The following is a 22,940-nucleotide window of genomic DNA, read 5'->3' on the forward strand; positions in this document are numbered from 1 at the left end:
TCTAAGGACATTTTAGTGATTGATACAAGTCATAAAGTAACCCAGCCATTGCTTCCCATGTATGTAAAGTACAATGTCAAGAATGAAAACACAAATAAACATACATGCATGACATATGAAAAAGTTTGTGTTAAATCATACCCTTCACACTGCACTTTAGGCGGCTCCTTATCAAATGTAGAGGTGCTGAGTATCTGTTTGATCAAAATTGGGAAGATTCCTCCGATCATTATGTCACCTTCCTTAAACAAACTTGGCATATCAAACCTGCCAAAAAGTTCACAGCCAGATACTGTGTCTGTGCTGAGAACACACAGAAATAGGAGGATACCTCTTTGCATGTTGCACTGCATTGCCATATAGGCATGAGAGCACAGTTCTTATAACAACAGTATTACATGTAGTCAATGTGCTATAATTTCCCTAAGGCCTCAGTGATCTTAGATTGGCAAACTTGGAATAAGGAAATTAATGCTCTACACGTATTGTTAAATGTCAGTAAACTATCTTGTATCGAAAAGTGTCTAAAACTACTTTTGCAATGCACATTAATCATAAAGAAATTTGAAAGGGACTTTAGAAAACTCTTTAGCTAGGTAATGTACAAGTTATCCATAGTCTTTCAGTTTTTCAGTTTTTCACAGACAGGGTAAATACAATTATTGCCCCTATAAGTAGATTAATTTAGCTTTAAATGATGAATTATTCGTTTTGATTTTGCTTTTTAAAAGTTAAATTGCATTACATTTTTGTTTTTGTACACAAAACTATCTATCTATCTATCTATCTATCTATCTATCTATCTATCTATCTATCTATCTATCTATCTATCTATCTATCTACATACATGTATGTGTGTGTGTGTGTGTGTGTGTGTGTGTGCGTGTGTGTGTCTATACTGCATGAAAAAAAATCTGTCGTGATTCATTGGCAGCATTATTATTAAATTACAATTTTGTGTAATCTATACCTTTGTGCCCAGAGCGTTCTCACTCCCGAGGCGTAACATGTCAACGTTTTGTCACGTCCCGCGGCGTTCCTGAGGAACGCGAAAGGAGACCTTCGGCGTTCTTATGGTACGCGGCGGGTTATGGCTGGGATCCAGTGCAATGACGCTTCCGCGGTAATAGATGTTCCAGCCCTGTATTCCAGCCCTAAACCTAACCTTATCCCTAGCCCTGACCATAACCTTATTCCTGACCTTAACCAGGACTTTAATGAAGTTAAATAGCGTGTTTCTAAGCGATTTGAAGAAAAAGAGCGAACATGTGTAGATTCAGTCCAGATGGTTCTCATATTTCCTCTTTTTTCCGAGGTCGTCATTTAGGAACGTGGTGGGTAGCCGAAAACGTAACATGGTGACGATTTGTCACCTAGCGTAAAATGTTACGCTTTGGGAGTGAGAACGGGTTGCAGTGCCAATTCCTTGTCTCATAACAGATCTTAAAGGCAGCGATAAACGATTTCAATAGATATATTTAATAATAATAGCAATAGCAACTGGACAGGCAAAACAGAGAAGCAAAAAAGTTCTTTTTTTTTCTTTAGATGGACTTATTCATCATATAATGAATTTTGAGGTTTGATGTGTTGCTTAGTAACATGATCACATGATTTACACTTATTTTTAATATAAAGGCTGCTGTAAAATCAGCCAGAACAATCTAGATGTGAGTAACACATACACATATATATACATATATATATATGTATATATATATATATATATATATATATATATACATATATATATATATATATATATATATATATACACATATATATATATATATATATATATATATATATATATATATATATATGTGTGTGTGTGTGTGTGTGTGTGTGTGTGTGTGTGTGTGTGTGTGTGTGTGTGTGTATAGGGAACTGTGTAATTACATAAAAGATGAACAAATACTAAAGTAGGGGTGGGTTTTTATAATCGATTTATTGATTAAAATCGATTCTGGCTTGGATAACATAAAATCGATTCATTAAAATCCTGAATCAATTTTTTAATATAAATTTATTTTGCCCGAAATGCCAGAATCTCAGGTGAAATCTCACAAAATTTCAACCACCACCAAACAGCTAAGACAGTAAATGAGAGCAGGAACACGGATTCTGCACAAAGACTTAAACACACAGCGTGACCCGCGGATCAGAATCAGTTAGATGTTGCCTTTCTCACGGTCGGGGCTGAAAGCCGACAGTTTGCTGATTCTGATCTGTCGGCGGGTCCGCGCTTTGTGTTCACGCCCTTTATGCGCTGATTCTAAAGCTGTTAGTTTGAATTCTCTCCAAACAATATTGACCGAACCAGCAGCAAAAGAAGATCCAAACTATGCTTCACATAAACATTGTCATGTATTCACTCTTAATTTTACTGTTTTGCTTCGACCACGATGCACAGCTCTCTCTCTCTCTCTCTCTCTCTCTCTCTCTCTCTCTCTCTGTACTTCAAGAACAGTTTCCCGTCTAAAAATCTGTTTTCTTCATTATTCGCTTACTTGTTACGCACAAGACTACCGTTGTTTACAGCGCTGTCGGCCGACGTTTTTTTTTTTTTTTTCGTTTTATATACTTCCATCCATCCATCTTCATCCGCTTTGTCCGGGGCCGGGTCGCAGGGGCAGCAGCCTAAGCAAAGCAAACGAGACCCTTATGGAAAGGACACCGAGGGAACAGTTTACCCTGCCCAGGATAGGGTTACCGGGGCCCCGCCCTGGAGCCAGGCCCGGGGAGGGTGCCCGAGGGCGAGCGTCTGGTGGCCGGGCCTTAGTCCATGGGGTCCGGCCGGGCACAGCCCGAAGAGGAGACATGGGCCCATCCTCCCGCAGGCCCACCACCCGCAGGAGGCGCCATAGGGGTCGGGTGCATTGTGTGCGTTTTATATACTTCCGAAAAGAAAACCTAATTTCTGCCGTTCAATACTGAACAAATTTAAACTTTTTAAAATTATGCAAAATGCAAAATGCTTAGCCCTGTCTCTAATAAAACCGCTGTAACTTCAGATTACAATCATGTGTTGATTAATGGTTTTCTTTCGTTTTTGATGTACTGCAGAATATTTTTATAAAATCCCAGGCCAGGAAAATCACCTTCATGTTGACACAAAGGCATCTGCTGTGATGCTCACACCTTTGATAAAGTCTTGCGTGTGTCAGCTTCCTTTTTATAGATACAAAAATATGTAAATGTACTGATCTGAATTATAATATTTCTGTCAAAATTTCCCAGATTCAAATTGAATAGAATCGAATTAAATTGAATTGAATCGTGGATCGAATCGATTCGGGACCTTGTGAATCGGAATTGAATCGATTCTCGAAATCAGTGACGATACCCAGCCCTATACTAAAGAGTCGAATGGGTTGTGGATGGGATCTTTAAATGGGGCAGATTATGTTACAGCTGAGGAGCTGAAAGAGTTAAATCCCATCAAACGTTTAAAACCACTTGAAAAATGGCAAAAACTCATGCAATTTCTTGAAAACAACACTTAAACTGAAACATGTTGTTTTACAGCTTATTAAAAGCTTAGGACCATACCTCCAAAAAAAACCACACCCACCCCCCCAAAACAGAAAGTTCCAAACAAGAACTCAGTAATGAATAACTCCACTGTTATTGTTTTCACTTAATAAAATGTGTTGCAGCATGCTTGATGCAAGCATTTTCATGAGGTGAGTGGGAACATTTCTCCAAGTGGTAAAGACGGCCGCACGGCGGGCATCTATTGTCTGGAACAGTTGTCCATTTTAGAGAACTTCCCTTGCCATCCATCCCCAAAGGGTCTCAAATGGATTTAGATTAGGGGAACACGCAGGATGGTCCTAAAGAGTGATGGTATTCTCCTGGATGAAGTCCCTTGTCCTGCGGGCATTGTGTACTGTAGCGTTGTCCTGTTGAAAAACCCTGTCGTTCCTACACAGACAAGGGCCCTCAGTCATGAGGGATGCTCTCTGCACCATCTGGACATAGACAGTGGCTTTTTGATGCCCCTGCACCTCCTGAAGCTCCATTGTTCCACTGAAGGAAAAATCACCCCAGACCATTATTGTACCGCGACCACTGTGCCGTGTCAAAAACATGTCAGGTGGGATCTGCTTGGCATGCCAGTAATATTGGGAACCATCACGACCATGAAGGTTACATTTTTTCTCATCAGAGAATAAAACTTTCTTCCACCCTTTAAGGTCCCATGTTTGATGCTCTCCTGCAAAGCTCAAATGGTCAGTTCTGTGGCGTTTAAGGACACTAGGCCTTTGAAGACATTTTTTGTTTTTGAAGCCCTTCAGTCTCAGATACCAGCTGATGTTTATGGGGCTCCAATCGGCACCCCTTTTGATCAGGACTGTATAATAACTAAGAATTCAATTGCACAATTTTTATGGATCAATTTACAACAATCCTACAAATTATTCATAGTTCACCATGTGGGCTACTTTATCATGATATCCAGATGACACATTACTAAAGTCACTTCATCCTTTCCAAAAATGGCCCACATTTACAATTTTACATGGACCAGTTGATGGTCACAGTAAATTTTTGAGCAAATAAATAACATAGAGAGAGTTTTTGAGGTTTTCTTTTACTTATATTTCAGTTTCTGCCTAAACCTATTTTGCTGTTCAGAAGCTCAAAGAGCATCCACTTGGGTTTATTTATTTAGGAAAAAAAAGAGGAAGGTGTGTAATTAGGGAAATTTTATTCAACCGCCAACTAGAAGTCGCACAATATTTGCAGCAGGGCTTTAATGAATATTTACTTATACAAAAGTAAATGTAATTGTGTGGATGCTTTAAGCATCCACACTATTGAGTTCCTGTTTCTCTTTATTCTTTATTATTGTGTGGATGCTTTAAGCATCCACACTATTGAGTTCCTGTTTCTCTTTATTCTTTATTATTGTGTGGATGCTTTAAGCATCCACACTATTGAGTTCCTGTTTCTCTTTATTCTTTATTATTCTTAGGACTTCCGTACACTTTTCGCCGTTTAACTACTTCCACAATTTTCAGCCGATTTTCACCGTTCAAACTTTAAACTATTCAGCTATTTTTGCTAATGCCGGCTATGACTTTTGCTATTTTTAACTATTATACTTTTTAAAATATTCCACTTTTTTCCTTTAATTTGTCCCATTGAAATGAATGGGAAACTTCAGCAATTCTGCTAAAATTTGCTTGTTTTTGAAACTTAACTACTTCCTCATATTTTCACCTAGAACAACCATTCAAACTTTAAAATGTTCACAAATTATTGGGCTATTCAGGTATGATTCAGCTTTTTCAAATCTTTTACTGTTTTACTTTTATGCCTCTTAAAGTTTTGAGTTGCAAAATTGTGATTTTTCACAAAATACATGTGTTGTTATGGTTGCTATGCTCTTGGCTTCCAGTGTGCCACTGAAGGTTTTGCAATTTTCACTTCATGTCTGAACAACTTCCTGCTACTTGCTCAATTTTCACTCAACTTCCACAAATTATACATCAAAACGTAGGTATTTTTGCTGGCTTTCAGAAAATGTCACCATCATTGTTGTGGGATTTATAGAATATTTGCAAATCTCCTCAGACTAACACAAGGTCAGAAAACTCTCCATATAAAGTGAATGGAGAGCTTGTTCAAAATCACCGCTGGATTTCTGTAATGAGAGGCATATTCGAATCGTCATATCTCCTTAACGAAGCAAAGTTAAGACATGAGGCTTGTCCCCGAATATCTTCAGATACCCCTGACGCTCACAATTCAAGAATTTCTTTCTCACCTATTACCGTTCTGAAATGAGTTGGACTTGTTTGAGGGTAGGAAATTCGTCCTTCGCTCAGATTTCTTCAGATTTCAAACTGTGGAAATGAACCACTTTTTTCTCTCGTCATAACTTTTTGTTGGATTTCCACAGAGACCTGAAAATTTCCATGATTGTTCACCAAAGCCTGCTGTCTCTTACGGTGAAAGATGATATCGATACTCAAAATAGATTCGAGTTAGAAAGCGTTGTTTGAGGGCAAATCAAGCAGTTTTTGCTTCGCTCTACTCAGTTATGGTGCATTACAAGTCAAATATCTTTAATAATTCATATTTTAATAATAATTGTAAACACTGGAAGATTCCCCCATCTCTTCTGAACAAAACGGTGTAAGAATGACCGCTCTAGCCCCTACGGTTTGGAAATTATGGTCATGTTGTTTGAGGGGAGTCCTCACTATGAGAAAGGCTGCAATAATCCTGTGCTCTTCTGCTGCGTGTGTAAAAAGATGCACCTTTTTTGGCGGGAAAACGTAAACAGCCACCCTGGATTGGTGGATTTAAATTAGGCAGCTCTCTCCTCTGTGTGTGTGTGTGCGTGTGTGTGTGTGTGTGTGTGTGTGTGTGTGTGTTAGTGGAGAGAAGAGGACCCTGCCCTTATTTGGCAGCATGTCATTGTGGGATTTAAATTGAATATAGTTAGACTGATTGACGGATTAAGAGCCTGTGTTTGTGTGTCCCTCTTGCATTTCTGTTTCAATATGCCTCCTAATTTGTATTTTGTAAGTTATTGCTATTCTGCTAAATTATAGTATTCTGCTTTATTAATACTATTTGTGCTAAACATAGTATTTCTACTAAATGTAGTATTTCTGCTTTTTATACTATTTGTGCTAAATTATAATATTTCTGCTTTTATACTATTTGTGCTAAATTATAATATTTCTGCTTTTTATACTATTTGTGCTAAATTATATATTTCTGCTTTTTATACTATTTGTGCTAAATTATAAATATTCTGCTTTTATACTATTTGGCTAAATTATAATATTTCTGCTTTTATACTATTTGTGCTAAAACATAGTATTTCTCTACTAAATGTAGTATTTCTGCTTTTATACTATTTGTGCTAAATTATAATATTTCTGCTTTTTATACTATTTGTGCTAAATTATATTATTTCTGCTTTTTATACTATTTGTGCTAAATTTTCTGGTACTTTCGGTACTTGTGCTAAATACAGTATTTCTGCTAAATTATACTATTCTGCTTTTCATAGGATTTGTGCTTAATATAGTATTTCTGCTAAATTATAGTTTTCTTCTTTTTATAATATTTTGTGTAAAACATAGTATTTCTACTAAATGTAGTATTTATGCTTAATAATAGTATTTCTATATATTTCTGCCAGTCCCCAGGCAGCCAATCCTCTGTGAGGACTGAGACATTCAAATTTTCAAATCAGGGCCTGCACAGTTTCCCAGCCAATCAAATAAGTGTCCTGAGGCATTCAAATTTGCATATTGGGGCCTTCGTGGCTTCTAAGCCAGCCAATCATATCTGAGGGCTGAGGAATTCAAATCCACAAATCAGGGCCTGCACGGCTTCCCAGCCAGCCAATCACATATGTGGTCTCAGGCATTCAAATTTGCATATTGGGGAATTCGTGGCTTCTAAGTCAACAAGTCATCCATGTCGTATATCTCTAAAAATTCATATTTTAATATTAAATTGTCAACACTTGAAGATTCTCCCATCTCTTCTGAACAAAACGGTGTAAGAATGACCGTTCTAGCCCCTACAGTTAGGAAATTACGGTCATTTGTTTGAGGGGAGTCCTCACTATGAGAAATAGACTGCAAAAATCCAGTGTCTCTCTGTGCTGCTGCGTGTGTAAACAGATGCACCTGTTTTGGTGGGGAAAAGTGCACAGCCTCTCTGATTGGTGGATTCAAATTCACCAGCTCCCAGGCTGACCTAGAAACTTACTTCTCTCTCCCTGTGTGTGTGTGTGTGTGTGTGTGTGTGTGTGTGTGTGTGTGTGTGTGTGAGACAGAGAGAGAGAGAAAGCCTTTTAATGGGATGATCCCATTGTAAGATTCAAATTCAATATATTTAGACTGGTTGACTGAATTGGATCTTGTGTGTGTGTCTCTCTGTGCATGTGTGTTTCCTCATGTGTACATATTTGTAATTGTGTGGCAGTCATAAATTTTTTTGCTGATTTTTGTCATTTAACAAGTATATTTGAGGGAACCTCAGCATGTTCAGCATTTTTTCAGCTGTCCATTTTGATTTTCCAATTTTTCTTTTTAACTTATTACTATTGTGCTAAATCACACTATTTCTGCTATTTTATAAGATTTGTGCTTAATATACTATTTCTGCTTTTCATAGTATTTGTGCTTAATATAGTATTTCTGCTTTTTATGGGATTTGTGCTAAAACAAAGTATTTCTACTAAATGTAGTATTTATGCTTAATCATACCATTTCTGCTTTTTATAGGATTTGTGCTTAATATAGTATTTCTGCTAAATTATAGTATTTCTGCCAAATTATAATATTTGTGCTAAAACATAGTCTTAATTTAAAATTACAATATTCATAGTTCATCACAGTGTCTCTGGTAAATCACAATATTTCTGCTCTGTTGTACTATTTTTCTAAATCATAGTGTTTCTGTAATGTTTAAGTATTTTTGGCTAAATATATTCTTTCTGTTATCTTATACTATTTCTCCTAAATTCTTGTATTTTTGAGAAGTTATCATGTTTCTGGTAAGTTACAATATTTCTGCTAAATTCTGCTATGCTATTGTATTTCTGCCAAGTATTATGTTTCCTCTAAGATATTGCAGTTCTGCTAAGTTATTCCATTTTAGCAAACTTCTTTTGCTTCTGCAAAGTTTTTACAATTTCTGCAACTTTTCAGCTTTTTCAGCTACTTTTTGCATACAGCTTCAGCTTTAAGCATCCACACTGCATTTTCGCAGGAAATGCAAATTTTTCTAGTTTCATTTCATTTCAGGGAAAAACAACCTCTAAAAACAACAACAACAACAACAACAAAAAAAACGCTTTAGCTCCATGGTGTTTAAATTACCACAGTTTTTCACTTTTCAAGGTCACAGACAGGGGATATACAATTATTGATAGTATAAGTGGAGTAATCTTGCTTTAAATTATGATTTATTCTTTTTCCATCTGATTTTTCAAAGTTACATTGCATTACATTTTTAATGTTGTACACAAAAGCCTATTTCTCTCCATCACAAGCTATCTATTTATCTATCTATTTATATACATCCATACATGTGTTTGTGGAGGGGGGTGTATGTCTATATTACATGAAAAACAGCACGATAAGATAAGATGAGACTTTATTGATCCGATGGCGGGGAAATTTGTGCATTATGGTGGGGACTATGAAGAATGCATTGCAATGTCTGAGCTCTCAATCAATCTTTCTTCTCTTTAAAACTGGCCATGATCTAGATGTGTCTAAAATATCCCCAATGTATATATTTAACGAAAGGCCGTATATACAACATATATGTTACATATATTGCTACATTGATAGTGTTACTAAGTTACAGGACATTGAAATACTTATAGCTGTACTAGTGAAATATAGCTTATGTAAATCAAAACATAAATGGCAACATCACTGACCCTTTTTTCACCACTGACCCAGCTGTGGTTCCATTTTTTTTAGAGGTGCTTTTAAATGAAGTAACTTTGCTACTGTTTGTGCTAGAGACAAAATTGAAATGATTTCATTAAAAAAAGAAAACAAGCTTTTTAATAAAAAACATATGTGGTGTTTCGTGTTAGTACAAAGCATACACAAGGTATTGTTGTCCAAACACAGACAACAAAATTAGCTCTGCCTAGATTTTACCATGTGTGCTTTACATTAAAATGACTTGTTAACCACTTATGCTATCAAGTCATCCATCCACTCGCTTCCACTTATCCTTTTCAGGGTCGCGGGGGGTGCTGGAGCCTATCCCAGCTGTCATAGGGCGAGAGGCAAGGTACACCCTGGACAGGGTGTACCTTACATTTACTCCTGCATTCACACCTAGTGGCTATTTAGATTTTCCAATTAACCTATCCCCACAAAGTGCATGTCTTTGGACTGTGGGAGGAAGCCGGTGCACCTGGGGAGAACCCACGGGGAGAACATGCAACTCCACACAGAAACACCCTGTCCTGATGGTAGAATTGAAGGATCATCTTGCTGTGAGGCAACAATGATAAACACAATGCCACCGTGCTCTGAATTATTTTGTAATTTTACACCCAAAATTAGAAGACAACTCCAGGCGGCCTGTAGGATACTTGGTTTATAAAGGTTTAACATAGAACAATATCATGTTTCTTTACTTTATAATTTTTCCCATAACCCATTTCTTGGTATTTTTTTCTGGCTTAAGAAATATTATGTAACACTTGGGTGCAAAAATACAAATTAATAAGCCAAATGCTGAAGACAAAATTGCAAATATTTCCACAGCTACAGTGAACTTTCCAGGAGAGCTGATGTATGCTGGGATGAAGGTAATCCACACAGCACAGAATATCAGCAGGCTGAATGTGATCAATTTGGCTTCATTGAAATTATCAGGAAGTTTTCTTGCCATAAATGCCAGGATCAAACAAATGATTGCAAGGATCCCTATGTATCCCAACACTGCATAAAAAGCAAACTCAGAGCCTGTGTTGCATTCCAGAACAATCATCCTATTGCTGTATGTGAACAACGTATGTGGGTAAGGTGGGCTTAAAGTCAGCCACAACACACATGTTATTAGTTGAATCAAAGTGCAGGAGCAAACAATGATTCTTTGTTGTGCGTGACCAAACTTTCCAGTAATTTTATTGCCAGGAAATGTGGCTTTGAAGGCTGTGACAACAACAATGGTTTTTCCCAAGACACAGGAAATGCAAAGAGCAAATGTCACACCAAAAGTGGTGTGGCGCAGCATGCATGTCCAGACTGTTGGCATACCAATGAAAGTGAGAGGACAGAGAAAACACAGAAAAAGAGAAAACAATAAGAAAGAGCTCAGCTCAAAGTTGCTGGCTTTTATCACAGGAGTTTCTCTGTAGTTAATAAAAACCACCATTGTCGCCAAGGAGAGAGAGGCCCCTAACAGGGATACAAGTGTTAGAGCTATTCCCATGGGCTCATGATATTTCAGGAACTCAATTGTTCTAGGAATGCAATCATCTTTTCTCTCATTGGACCAGTATTCCTTTGGACAAGGTGTGCAGTCTGCTGCACCTGTTGATGATAAACAGAAAGGGTGAATAATGAATTGAGAGACCGTGTTAGTCAAAGATTTAACTTCCTTGACAGAAAAAGCAGTGAAATTAATTAGAAATCAAGATGATGCCCTACCACATTAATATTTTAAATATTACTTATTTGTATACACTAAATATGTGATATTATACTGAGTATGCTCGATTTGATAAGACATATACACTTCATATATTGGTCTACTTGTCTACCTGTTGAGTTGGCTATAGTTCCATCAGCACAGGATACACAGTGAAAACAACAAATTGGTTTTCCATTAATCTGAGCTTTTCTGGTACCAGATGGGCAAATATTAGAACACAGTGATGTGGGGACCTGTGGCAAAAGAAATGTTTAAGTATTGTAGCAATGATAAATAAGTGTTGAAATGATCTTACTGCCACAATTCAAATAAAGTTGAGATACTAAAAGTGTACTGCATGGGAAAAAAAGAGACATCAGAATTACTGTTTTTCCTGTCCTCCACACGATCTTCTCCTCCTGGACATTGAGTTTGTAATTGCCGTTTGCAGCAGATGCAAAATGACCAAGTGTCACATGTTGCACTTTTCCATTTATCAACTGCCAGTTAATGATATCATAAGAAGCAGGAGGATCGCCATTCTCATCAAAAAACACCTCATCCCCAAACTGATTTGTGAAATTCACCCTTTGTAAGCTTTTACTGACCTAGAAAGGAAAGGATTATTTATCAGCTTTTTATGAGCTTCTTCTTCAGTCAGAAGAATTGTAACTTTCAATTGCACCATTTCTCACATCCTTGGGCTGAATTTCTGAAAGATTCAAACATCGCTTTATTGTTTGTGCTCCAACTGGTTGGCAAAATACCAGCTGATGCAGAGCATGTGCAATAGCATAAACTGCTTTATAGACATTATAGGTCACTCTGAGCTCTGTGACATTGAAGAAAACATGCTCGGAATTCATTAATGTTTCATTTCCTGTACATCTTTTGGTTGTGTCATCAGTACTTGTGCGTGCTCCTGGTAAAACGGGCATGCAACCCACGATAATCTCCCAGAAATCCTTCACGAAAGGTGCATGTGGATCTGTATAAGGACTAATACTTGTAAGAAAGTGTTTGAAATTTGGAATAGCCATCTTCTGCACAACAAATCCGAGGGCGCCACCAAAAGCTGTGTATATTTCAGGTGTGGATGGTCGAGATGCTGTTATCCAGGCCTCACTTGCGATCCACTGAATTCCTGTAATGTTCTGGTTCACAATTTCTTTCATCAAAGGATAAAAGTCACCTTCAGGTACAAAAGCCAAAATTACTTTGACAGTTGACTGTTTTATTATTTCCACAACTTTCAAAAATCTGTCTTTAGTGTATGTACGTAGAATTGTACCCACAAAAGCAATGCAAATCCCAAATTTTTCAACCTCCTCTTTAAAAGCAAGAATTCCATTACGTCCATAATCATTGTCTGACTGTATGGCTCCAATCCACTGCCATCCAAAATGTTTGACCAGTGCGGCCAAAGCTTTTGCCTGGAAATAGTCGCTGGGGATTGTTCTAAAAAATGTAGGATATTTAGTTCTGTCACTCAGACAAGCACACGTTGAGAAGTAGCTGATCTATAAAAGAGAAAAGAACACTGAAACAGTGTGCATGCAACAATACATCATACAATGCCAAAATATCACATATATCACATGGCATAAAACATACAGTTTTATCTCTTTTACTATTTGCACGCAGCATCATAAAACATATAATTGTATCTTATTGTCTAGTTATCTCTTACTATTGGCATATGAAATGGTCCAAGAATTCCAGCCACAGCTATTGACTGAGATGACCCAGATTCTGCTATGAGAGCAGATATAGCTGGAGGGCAATGAGAAGATACATCTACCTCCTCTACTCCACTAGCCAGTGTTAGTGCAGCACGTAAAGCATTTGTTGGAGATGCACAAGAGTTAAGGATCCTATAGCCAAGAGATATGTTTGGAAGCAGAGCAGGATCGTTGTTGATTTCTTCAATGGCAAATATCATTGCCTGTGTCCATCGAAAAACTCTCAGGTCAAACCTAAAGACATTTCAGTGATTGATACAAGTCATAAAGTAACCAAGCTTTTGCTTTACATGTATGTACACTACAATCTCAAGAATTAAAACACAAATAAACATACATGCATGACAAATGAACAAAAATGTTTGTGTTAAATCATACCCTTCACACTGCACTTTAGGCAGCTCCTTATCAAATGTAGAAGTGCTGAGTATTTCTTTGATCAAAATTGGGAAGATTCCTCCGATCATTATGTCACCTTCCTTAAAAAAACTTGGCACATCAAACCTGCCAAACGGTTCACAGCCAGTGTTCATGGTGAGGATACAGAGGAATAAGATGATACCTGTTTTCATGTTTGTGCTCTATTATCATATATGCATGAGAGCACAGTTCTTATAACGACAGTATTAGATATAGTCAGACATTCTCTCATTTCCCAAAGGGCACAGTGATTTCAGATTGGTAAGCTTGAAACAACAAGGAAAATAATTGCTCTACTCATTATATATTTTCAAATGTCAGTAATCTATTTTGTCTGTTGTCAGTAAAAATTCACATTTCTTCTATACAGACTTCCACATATAACCTGTAGATGACCAAGAGTTTGATGTCAAGAGTTTTGTGTTTAGGACTACAGTATACATTTGAGGTTGGTGAGAATAATATATGTTGTGTCTCCTCAAGAAAGTGACAGTCATTTCTTCCACAACAGTTTATTGTGGAAGCTATTGATGTGAAATGCCTGCAAAGCACAGCACTGGCTTTTCAGTAATTAAGATATTAATTGCTGCATAACACTGCATGCATGATTAAACTAATTATGCATATTCATTACTTTAAAAACAGGCCTGCTAAAATTATTATATAGTATCCTGAATTTTTTTAACAAGATGATCATGTTGATGACTGTAGCCACGCATGTGATTCCATTGCAAGAATGTCTGCATTTGTTTATATTCTTGACTGTGTGATACAACACTTTTCATTTCTACACTCTTGTTGTTTGTGTTGGGTGCTGAAAAAACTTTGAAAAAACTCATTTCTAATTTTAATTTTTACAGTACGACACATGGCTGTGTTGTGCGGCCTTACTTGTTCGTTAGATCTACCCTTCTTTAGAAAATTTTGACCACTTTTAGAGACATTTCTCATCACGATACATTAATAGGGATGGGAATTGATTAGAATTTAATGATTCTGATTACATTATTGATATAATTTGTCGGCTGGATTCCTTACCAATTCTCTTATTGATTCTCATTGGCTTTGCTTTGAGACTCAATTAAAAGGGTTTTTAATGACATCCTTCTGGCATGTGATTCTGGTAACCATGTTGTTCTTGTCTTGCTTGACCTAACTGCTGCCTTTGACACCGTAGACCACAATATTCTAATTTCTCGATTACATGATGTAGTGGGTATTGGTGGCACTGCACTTAATTGGTTTAGGTCTTATTTGTCAGATAGAACTTTCTCTGTCAGCCTTCTCGGTTACGAATCGTCTTCTGCTCCTCTGTCATGCGGCGTCCCACAGGGCTCAATTTTAGGGCCACTGCTCTTTTCACTGTATCTACTGCCTCTGGGTTCTATCCTTAGAAGGCATGGGATCTCATTTCATTGTTATGCCAATGACTGCCAAATTTATTTGCCACTAAAACACAAGGATGGCATCTCCATAAAACCTCTCTTGATATGTCTAGATGACATTAAAGCTTGGTTGGCTTTAAACTTTTTAAATTTTAATGAAAAGAAAACAGACGTGTTGGTGTCTGGACCCAGTGGTCCCTGTGAGTCCTCCTCTGTTGTTTTAGGATCCCTGGAATTCTATTTTAAATCTGTTGTTACTGACCTTGGTTTTAAGTTGGACAGTGATTTTAAATTGGTGAAGTCCAGAGCAGTGGTGAAGTCCAGTTTTTATCATTTAAGGCGACTGGCAAGAGTAAAATCTTTTCTTTTGAGGCAGCACCTTGAAACACTGATCCATGCTTTTATTTCTTCCCGCCTGGACTACTGTAACTCACTTTATGTGGGGGTCAGTCAGTCATTGCTCTCACGTCTGCAGCTGGTTCAAAATGCAGCTGCACGACTCCTAACAGGAACTCGAAAAAGAGAGCATATAACCCACGTGCTAGCCTCTCTGCACTGGCTGCCTGTGTCTTTTAGAGTCAATTTTAAAATTCTTATGTTTGTTTTTAAATGCCTTCACAGTCTTGCCCCGCCTTACCTCTCTGAGCTTCTTCATCCCCACATACCCTGTCGGTCTCTCAGGTCAGCTGACCAGCTGCTCCTGGAGGTACCGAGATCCAGGAGGAAGCTCAGAGGGGACAGGGCCTTCTCTATTGTGGCTCCAAAATTATGGAATAATTTGCCCATGCATGTTAGAGAGGCCCCTTCACTGTCCACTTTTAAATCACGTCTTAAAACCCACTTTTATTCCTTGGCTTTTAACCTCAGTGAGAGTTAGTTTTCTCTTTTAATTGAAGTAGTTATTTAATTAATGATTTCACTCTTCTTTTATTTGTTTTTTATTTATATCTCATGTAATTTTATTTTACAGTTCCAATGTACAGCATTTTGTGTCAGCTGTGGTTGTTTTAAAGTGCTTTATAAATAAAGTTGATGATGATGATGATGATTGTTGTTAATAATAAATTAATTAAAGCAACAAAACAACCTGAAGAGCCGGTTGGGAGCCGAAAGAGCCGGCTCTTTTTAGTGAGCCGAGCTGAAAGAGCCGGTTCTCTAAAAAGAGCCGGAAATCCCATCACTACAGTGGATGCATATGTTTGAGTGTAACCCCCATTTGGAACATGCTTTGTCCTGTATAGTGTTTATAGAGAGTTTTGTATTATATACGTTGTAAGTTGGGGCCTTTAGTCTTTTTGCAGGTCCCATCAAGAAGATGGCTAATGAAGAAGAATCTAATATGATGGCATGGCCATGTCAGTGCTCTGTCATTCTCCTTTTCAGACTCTCATTCGTGCAACCCACCCCCTTCCCATCTCCACCTCAACTGAGTCATTCAGAGCTCCATCAAGTCTACATCTTTACCATCACCAGTGTTCAAACTCCAGAAGATCATGCCCTATATCCTATTGCTGCTAGGATTCTGTTCTGTTAAACCCCAAGATGTGTCAAAGCTGCAGATTCTAAATGAGTGCTTAGAATCCATCAAAGGTTGGATGGCTGACAACTTCCTCCAACTTAATGAAGAAAAGACTGAAGTCCTTGTATGTGGTCCTGACAGACATGTACCTATGATAATGAATGCTCTTGGTCCTCTTTCAACATTTGTGAAATCATCTATCGGGAACCTAGGGGTAATTTGTGACTCTGCTCTTACTTTGGATGTTCACTCAAATCTCTGGTTTGGTCTTGCTTCTATCATTTAAGAAACATTTCTAAATTAAGTCCTATTGTATGGACATTGTTATTGCATATTCATTCATTTCAGTTTGTACTAGTTTGGACTACTGTAACTCATTGTTCACTTGTCTAAGCAAGGGCTCCCTGGAGCGTCTGCAAAGTGTCCAAAATGCTGCAGAAAGGCTTCTGACCAAAACATCTAAGTACTCTCATGTGACACTGTTGCTACTACAGCTCCATTGGCTCCCCGTTGAATTCAGAGTGCATTTTAAGATTCTGGTTCTGAGCTTTAAAGCTCTTCATGGACAATCACCAGCCTACATTACTAAACTTTTACAGCCCTATGTCCCTAGGAGGTCCCTGAGATCATGTGATCAGTGCCTACTTGTTATTCAGCATACAAGGCTGAGAACCAAGGGAGATAGAGCTATTGCCACTGTAGCCCCCAGACTGTGGAACTCTCTTCGTCTGAGTTTAAGATCTGTGGACTCATTTAAAAACAACTAAAAACGCATCTTTTTAGAATTGCATTTTGTTAACTTTTGTCTATTTCTGTTTTATACTCTGTCATCCCGTTGTGGAGCACTTTGTGATCGTTTTATCTAGAAAGGTGCTTTAAAAATAACATTTTACTTTACTTACTTTAATTTACTTCTACCACGATGGGTCATCTGAGTCTAATCACCCAATTCAATTAATTTCAATAAACTTCAATTCAGTTCAATTTTATTTACTGTATTTTCCGCACTATAAGGCGCACTTAAAATCCTTTAATTTTTTTCAAAAATTGACAGTGCGCCTTATAATCCGGTGCGCCTTATGTATGAATTCTGGTTGTGCTTACTGATCTCGAACTGATTTTTTGTGGTACATGGCGCTCAAAAATATGTCAAAAAATGTTTTAGTACAACTTTGGTAAGCTACGAACCACACCGCTTGATGGATTGTCGGAGCATTACGTCTACCGTAGTCAAGAGCCTCGCGGAGTAATCTGGGTCCAAAACTCCATCCACTTCAGGCCCAAAGTCAAACGTACACTGCAGTATCACTGAGAGTTAAAAACTCTAAATTCTTTCATCTTTGATAAAATGATGAACGTTGCTGCTTTGCCAGGTGTAACAATTGAGTTTAACATCCAGGCATCAATGAAAACAGAATTTATTAAATTTCAGTTAGAAGTTAGCTCGCTAGCTTCAACCTAAACATGATATACTATGTTCTGACTGAGAGATTAGAAGGTACAGCTCTGCTATCACTTCCAACATAAATGAAGACAGAAAACTAAACAGCAATGACATTTGTAGGGTTACTGAAGTTGGACTAGCTGGTATATAATGATGTGCTATGTGATCGCTTGCGACACAGCTATGTTAGCATAACATAAACACAGTGAAGCTGGAGGATGAATGCTAGCTTTTTTTCCACTCGATAAAAGTTAATGTGAGTGTTCCAGATGGTGAGGGACAAATGCAATCGCATGGCAGGATGCTGTAAACGGACCAAACTTCAGTCACGAGAACAACTGTGATAATCCATCCACAATATGAGGTTAGTCATTAATATACTGCAAAAACATGGGAATACAGCAGCTGCGAGAGAATTCAAATCAATGGTACAGAAGTGGAGGAAGCAATAAGAATGAGTCAAGTAAAATTTGATTGAGCTGACTGTTTTGTTTTGCTTAATGCGCCTTATAATCCGTGCACGTTATGTATGAAAACAGACCCGTTCATCGACAGTGCACCTTATGGTCCGAAAAATACGTTTTACAGTACCAAATCATAACAACACTTCAAGGTAGACCCTACAATAATACATGTTCAGTTCTTCCAAATGATCTCTGCCTGTTAAAATAGTTAGATCTGCCTGTAATTGCACTGAACCTCAAACAAATTCTATGAATCTAATTGAATAAAGCTTTTTCCTATTCTTTCTGTCATTCTGAATTTAGCTGTAGGTCCTCCATTAATAGTAGCTCTATAGGCAGCTGGAAAATTTTTAAATGGGCATTTTCTAAGTAAAGATGAGAACAGCCACTGGAAGAGTAAAACAGAAAAGTCATTAAAGTTCCTTCTGCCAGCCATCATTATTTAAACTGTGTAAACATCCAACTGAAGCTCCCTAAATGTTGTGTGAAAATAAAATGTAAATAGATTGACACTGTATACAGGTATGCAAATAATTACTCACATCCATTTCTTTCTGCAGCATATTTAATGTTTTGCAGTGTACTGTAATTTTGTACATAAAGTATTTACAATATTAAGTGGCTCAATATCTATTATTGAAATATACATATATTTCAAAGGCAGCATGATGGCATGGTGGTTAGCACTGTTTGACACCAATGTCTGGCTGGGACCTTTCTGTGTGGAGTTCGCATGTTCTCCCCGTGTTTACATGGGTTCTGTCCACGTACTTTGGCTTCTGCCCACAGTCCAAAGACCACATGCAGCCACGTGCCTATGTGTTAGCCTTCCAAAAGACTGGCAGTCTGTCCAGGGTGTACCCCTCCTCTTGCCCCATTGGCATAATTTTGTGCTGAACATTGGGGAGGTCAAGATCTCTGTCTGAATAAATAAATAAATAAATCTGGGTAAATTCCCAGATGATTCAACATGCAACTATTTTGCTGGTGATACCTGAAATGAGTAAAGAAAATCAACAGCCTATTTATGCAAAACGATACATAACTTTATTGGGGGGGGGGGGGGGGGGGGGGGGTTACATTGGTTGGGTCCGATTATTGGGGGGGGGTCGTAACCCCCTAACCCACCTGGAAATTATCCCCCTGGCTTGCCCTATGATGGCTGGGATAAGCTCCAGCGCCCATACAACTTGCATTTAGAAACATAAAACTGGTGTTTTAAAATTGAGGAATTATATATTTTTTTACTTAATACTTTTTCCTATAACATGTTTCTTGGTATTTTTTTCTGGCTTAAGAATTATTATGTAACACTTGGGTGCAAAAGTACAAATTAATAAGCCAAAAGCTGAAGACAAAATTGCAAATATTTCTACAGCTACAGTGAACTTTCCAGGAGAGCTGATGTATGCTGGGATGAAGGTAATCCACACAGCACAGAATATCAGCAGGCTGAATGTGATCAATTTGGCTTCATTGAAATTATCAGGAAGTTTTCTTGCCATAAATGCCAGGATCAAACAAATGATTGCAAGGATCCCTATGTATCCCAACACTGCATAAAAAGCAAACTCAGAGCCTGTGTTACATTCCAGAGCAATCATTCTATTGCTGTATGTAAACAACTTATGTGGGTAAGGTGGGCTTAAAGTCAGCCACAACACACATATTACTATTTGAATCAAAGTGCAGGAGCAAACAATAATTCTTTGTTGTGCGTGACCAAACTTTCCAGCAACTTTGTTGCCAGGAAATGTGGCTTTGAAGGCTGTGACAACAACAATGGTTTTTCCCAAGACACAGGAAATGCAAAGAGCAAATGTCACACCAAAAGCGGTGTGACGCAGCATGCATGTCCAGACTGTTGGTTGACCAAGAAAAGTGAGAGGACAGAGAAAACACAGAAAAAGAGAAAACAATAAGAAAGAGCTCAGCTCAAAGTTGCTGGCTTTTATCACAGGAGTTTCTCTGTAGTTGATAAAAACCACCATTGTCGCCAAGGAGAGAGAGGCCCCTAACAGGGATACAAGTGTTAGAGCTATTCCCATAGGCTCATGATATTTCAGGAACTCAATTGTTCTAGGAATGCAATCATCTTTTCTCTCATTGGACCAGTATTCCTTTGGACAAGGTGTGCAGTCTGCTGCACCTGTTGAGAATAAATAGAAAGGCTGTGTTGTGTATCTAGATGTGCATATATTTTTTTAAACCTGAAACATAAACAAACACTGAGTACATCACACTATGTCTTTTGTTTCCTTCTTTTTGGCAGGATGAGTGGGACTGGGGGGCGGTATAGTATACCTGTTGAGTTGGCTATAGTTCCCTCAGCACAGGGAACACAGTCAAAACAACATATAGGTTTTCCCTTAATTTGAGCTTTCCTGGTTCCTGCTGGACAACCATTAGAACACACCGATGTGGGGACCTGTGGCAAAAGACATGTCACATTAACATTCAGGAGAACATACAGTTGTCAAATTCAATACTGCAATGGAAAATTACAGTATAATTACCATTTTTCCTGTCCTCCACACTACTTTCTCCTCTTCAATGTTGAGCTTGTAATCACCATTTGCAGCAGATGTAAAATTACCAAGTGTCACATGTTGCACTTTTCCATTTGTCAACTGCCAGTTAATAATTTCATAAGAAGCAGGAGGATCGCCATTCTCATCAAAAAACACCTTATCTCCAAACTGATTTATGAAATTCACTTTTTGCAAGCTATTACTGACCTGAAAAAACAGAGTGATTATTCATTAGATTTTTATAAGTTTATAAATGACTAATTATTATTATTATTAATTATTATTATAATTTATCTAATAATTCAGAAAAATTTCAGTTGATTATTTCTCACCTCCTTGGGCTGAATTTCTGAAAGATTCAAACATGGATTTACTGTTTTTGCTCCAACTGGTTGGCAAAATACCAGCTGATGCAGAGCATGTGCAATAGCATAAACTGCTTTATAGACATTATAGGTCACTCTGAGCTCTGTGACATTGAAGAAATCATGCTCGGAATTCATTAATGTTTCATTGCCTGTACATCTTTTGGTTGTGTCCTCAGTATCTGCATGTACCCCTGGCAAAACAGGTGTGCAGCCCACCATTATCTGCCAGAACTCCTTCACAAAAGGTGCATGTGGATCTTTATAAGGACTATTACTTGTAAGAAAGTGTTTAAGTTTAGGAATAGCCATCTTCTGCATTACAAATCCCAGGGCGCCACCAAAAGCTGTGTATATTTCAGGTGTGGAGGGCTGAGGTGCTGTTATCCAAGCCTCACTACCAAGCCACTGGATCCCTGTAATGTTTTGTTTTACTACTTCCTTCATCAAAGGAGAAAAGTCACCCTCAGGAGCAAAAGCTAGAATTACTTTGACAGTTGACTGTTTAATCATTTCTACAGCGTCTAGAATTTTATCCCTTGTATATGTACGTAGAACTGACCCAACAAAAGCAATGCAAACCCCAAGCTTTTCAACCTCCTGCTTAAAAGCAAGAATTGCATTACGTCCATAATCATTATCTGACTGTATGGCTCCAATCCACTGCCATCCAAAATGTTTGACCAGTGCAGCCAATGCCTTTGCCTGGAAGTAGTCGCTGGGGATTGTTCTAAAAAATGTAGGATATTTAGTTCTGTCACTCAGACAAGCACACGTTGAGAAGTAACTTATCTGTAGTGGAAGAAAAAAGCAACACCAACAAAATGTGATGAAAATATTCTAAGAAATTGCCTAATAAAGCATAACAAAGCCTTAACATCGCTTAATAAACAACTTTATCTCTTACTATTGGCACTTGAAATGGTCCAAGAGTTCCAGCGACAGCTAAGGACTGAGATGATCCTGCCTCTGCTATGACTGAAGATATTGTTGGAGAACAAGCAGTAGCTTTTATCCCCTGTGGTCTGCTAGCTAGTGTTAGTGCAGCACGTAAAGTGTTAGTAGGAGATGAGCATGAGTTAAGGATCCTATAACCAAGAGATATATTTGGAAGGAAAGCAGGATCATTGTTTATTTCTGCAACAGCAAACATCATCGCCTGTGTCCATCGAAAAGCTCGTAGGTCAAACCTAAAATGTGTCATTACAAAAAATCACAATTATAGAATTGCTGCTGAACAATTCTATGTAACATAACATTAAAGATGCAAGCGTAAAGAAGCATGTATGGAGAAGTCTAATGTATCAAGACTTACACTGCACAATTCACTCCAGGAGGCTCACTCTCAAAAGTATAAGTGCTGCTGACCTCTTTGTTAAAAACTGGAAAAATCCCACCGATCATTATGTCACCCTGCTCAAACAAACTTGGCATGTTAAATTTGCCAAGCAGCTCACAGCCAGAAACTATGCTCAAGTACTGTATGGAAAGAAAAACAAAAACAGTTCTCTGCATGTTTACACTGCACTTCTAAAATCAAATGAGGCTAGAGCTTTTATAATGAGCTGGACAAAGGCAAATATCCCAAGGCAGCAATCTGAGCACAACAAGAAAAGGTGACTGCTCAAAAGAAGGTTCACATATCCAGTGCTGCATGTAACGTAACAGACATGTCCACATGTAATCAATTCCCTACAGATAAAGCAGTTTATTCAACACACTGATAATTCAAAGAGTGTCAAATGCAAATAATGTACTGAATAGTAACTAAGTATCTATTCAATTTTATTCAGTTTCATTTATACAGTGCTAAATCACAACAACAGTCACCTCATGGCACTTTGTATTATAAGGTAGACCCTACAATTATTATTGTATTATTGATATCTATTGTAGGGATATCTGCAATGTCTTAAACTGAA

The 22,940-nt window shown here is 37.8% G+C and overlaps 2 protein-coding genes across 2 annotated transcripts; both read right to left on the reverse strand.

Annotated features, from left to right (window-relative positions):
* Positions 1-10,143: 10,143 nt before the first annotated feature.
* Positions 10,144-13,357, reverse strand: LOC113036481 (extracellular calcium-sensing receptor-like). The gene is made up of 6 exons (XM_026192869.1): positions 13,269-13,357; positions 12,839-13,124; positions 12,096-12,668; positions 11,634-11,756; positions 11,279-11,402; positions 10,144-11,042 (listed from the first exon to the last, which is right to left on the reverse strand). Exons 1-6 carry the CDS (start codon positions 13,355-13,357, stop codon positions 10,144-10,146), a joined length of 2,094 nt encoding a protein of 697 aa, XP_026048654.1.
* Positions 13,358-19,366: 6,009 nt separating this feature from the next.
* LOC113036441 (extracellular calcium-sensing receptor-like) lies at positions 19,367-22,437 on the reverse strand. Its single transcript, XM_026192804.1, has 6 exons — positions 22,334-22,437; positions 21,926-22,208; positions 20,986-21,810; positions 20,639-20,860; positions 20,427-20,550; positions 19,367-20,271 (listed from the first exon to the last, which is right to left on the reverse strand). Exons 1-6 carry the CDS (start codon positions 22,420-22,422, stop codon positions 19,367-19,369), a joined length of 2,448 nt encoding a protein of 815 aa, XP_026048589.1. The 5' UTR covers positions 22,423-22,437.
* Between the last annotated feature and the right edge of the window lie 503 nt (positions 22,438-22,940).

Source organism: Astatotilapia calliptera, chromosome 14 (genome assembly GCF_900246225.1).
Source record: "Astatotilapia calliptera chromosome 14, fAstCal1.2, whole genome shotgun sequence".
Classification (NCBI taxonomy): Eukaryota; Metazoa; Chordata; class Actinopteri; order Cichliformes; family Cichlidae; genus Astatotilapia; species Astatotilapia calliptera.

What these genes read in the sequence shown, in the direction of transcription:
- LOC113036481 (XM_026192869.1), bottom strand. Translation starts at nt 13,357, where the DNA reads ATGATCGGAGGAATCTTCCCAATTTTGATCAAAGAAATACTCAGCACT. An exon ending in CCTAAAGTGCAGTGTGAAGG is followed by an intron (nt 13,125 to 13,268) that starts GTATGATTTAAC and finishes AAATGTCTTTAG; the next exon opens with GTTTGACCTGAGAGTTTTTC. An exon ending in GACCATTTCATATGCCAATA is followed by an intron (nt 12,669 to 12,838) that starts GTAAGAGATAAC and finishes TCTCTTTTATAG; the next exon opens with ATCAGCTACTTCTCAACGTG.
- LOC113036441 (XM_026192804.1), bottom strand. Translation starts at nt 22,422, where the DNA reads ATGATCGGTGGGATTTTTCCAGTTTTTAACAAAGAGGTCAGCAGCACT. An exon ending in CCTGGAGTGAATTGTGCAGT is followed by an intron (nt 22,209 to 22,333) that starts GTAAGTCTTGAT and finishes GACACATTTTAG; the next exon opens with GTTTGACCTACGAGCTTTTC. An exon ending in GACCATTTCAAGTGCCAATA is followed by an intron (nt 21,811 to 21,925) that starts GTAAGAGATAAA and finishes CTTCCACTACAG; the next exon opens with ATAAGTTACTTCTCAACGTG.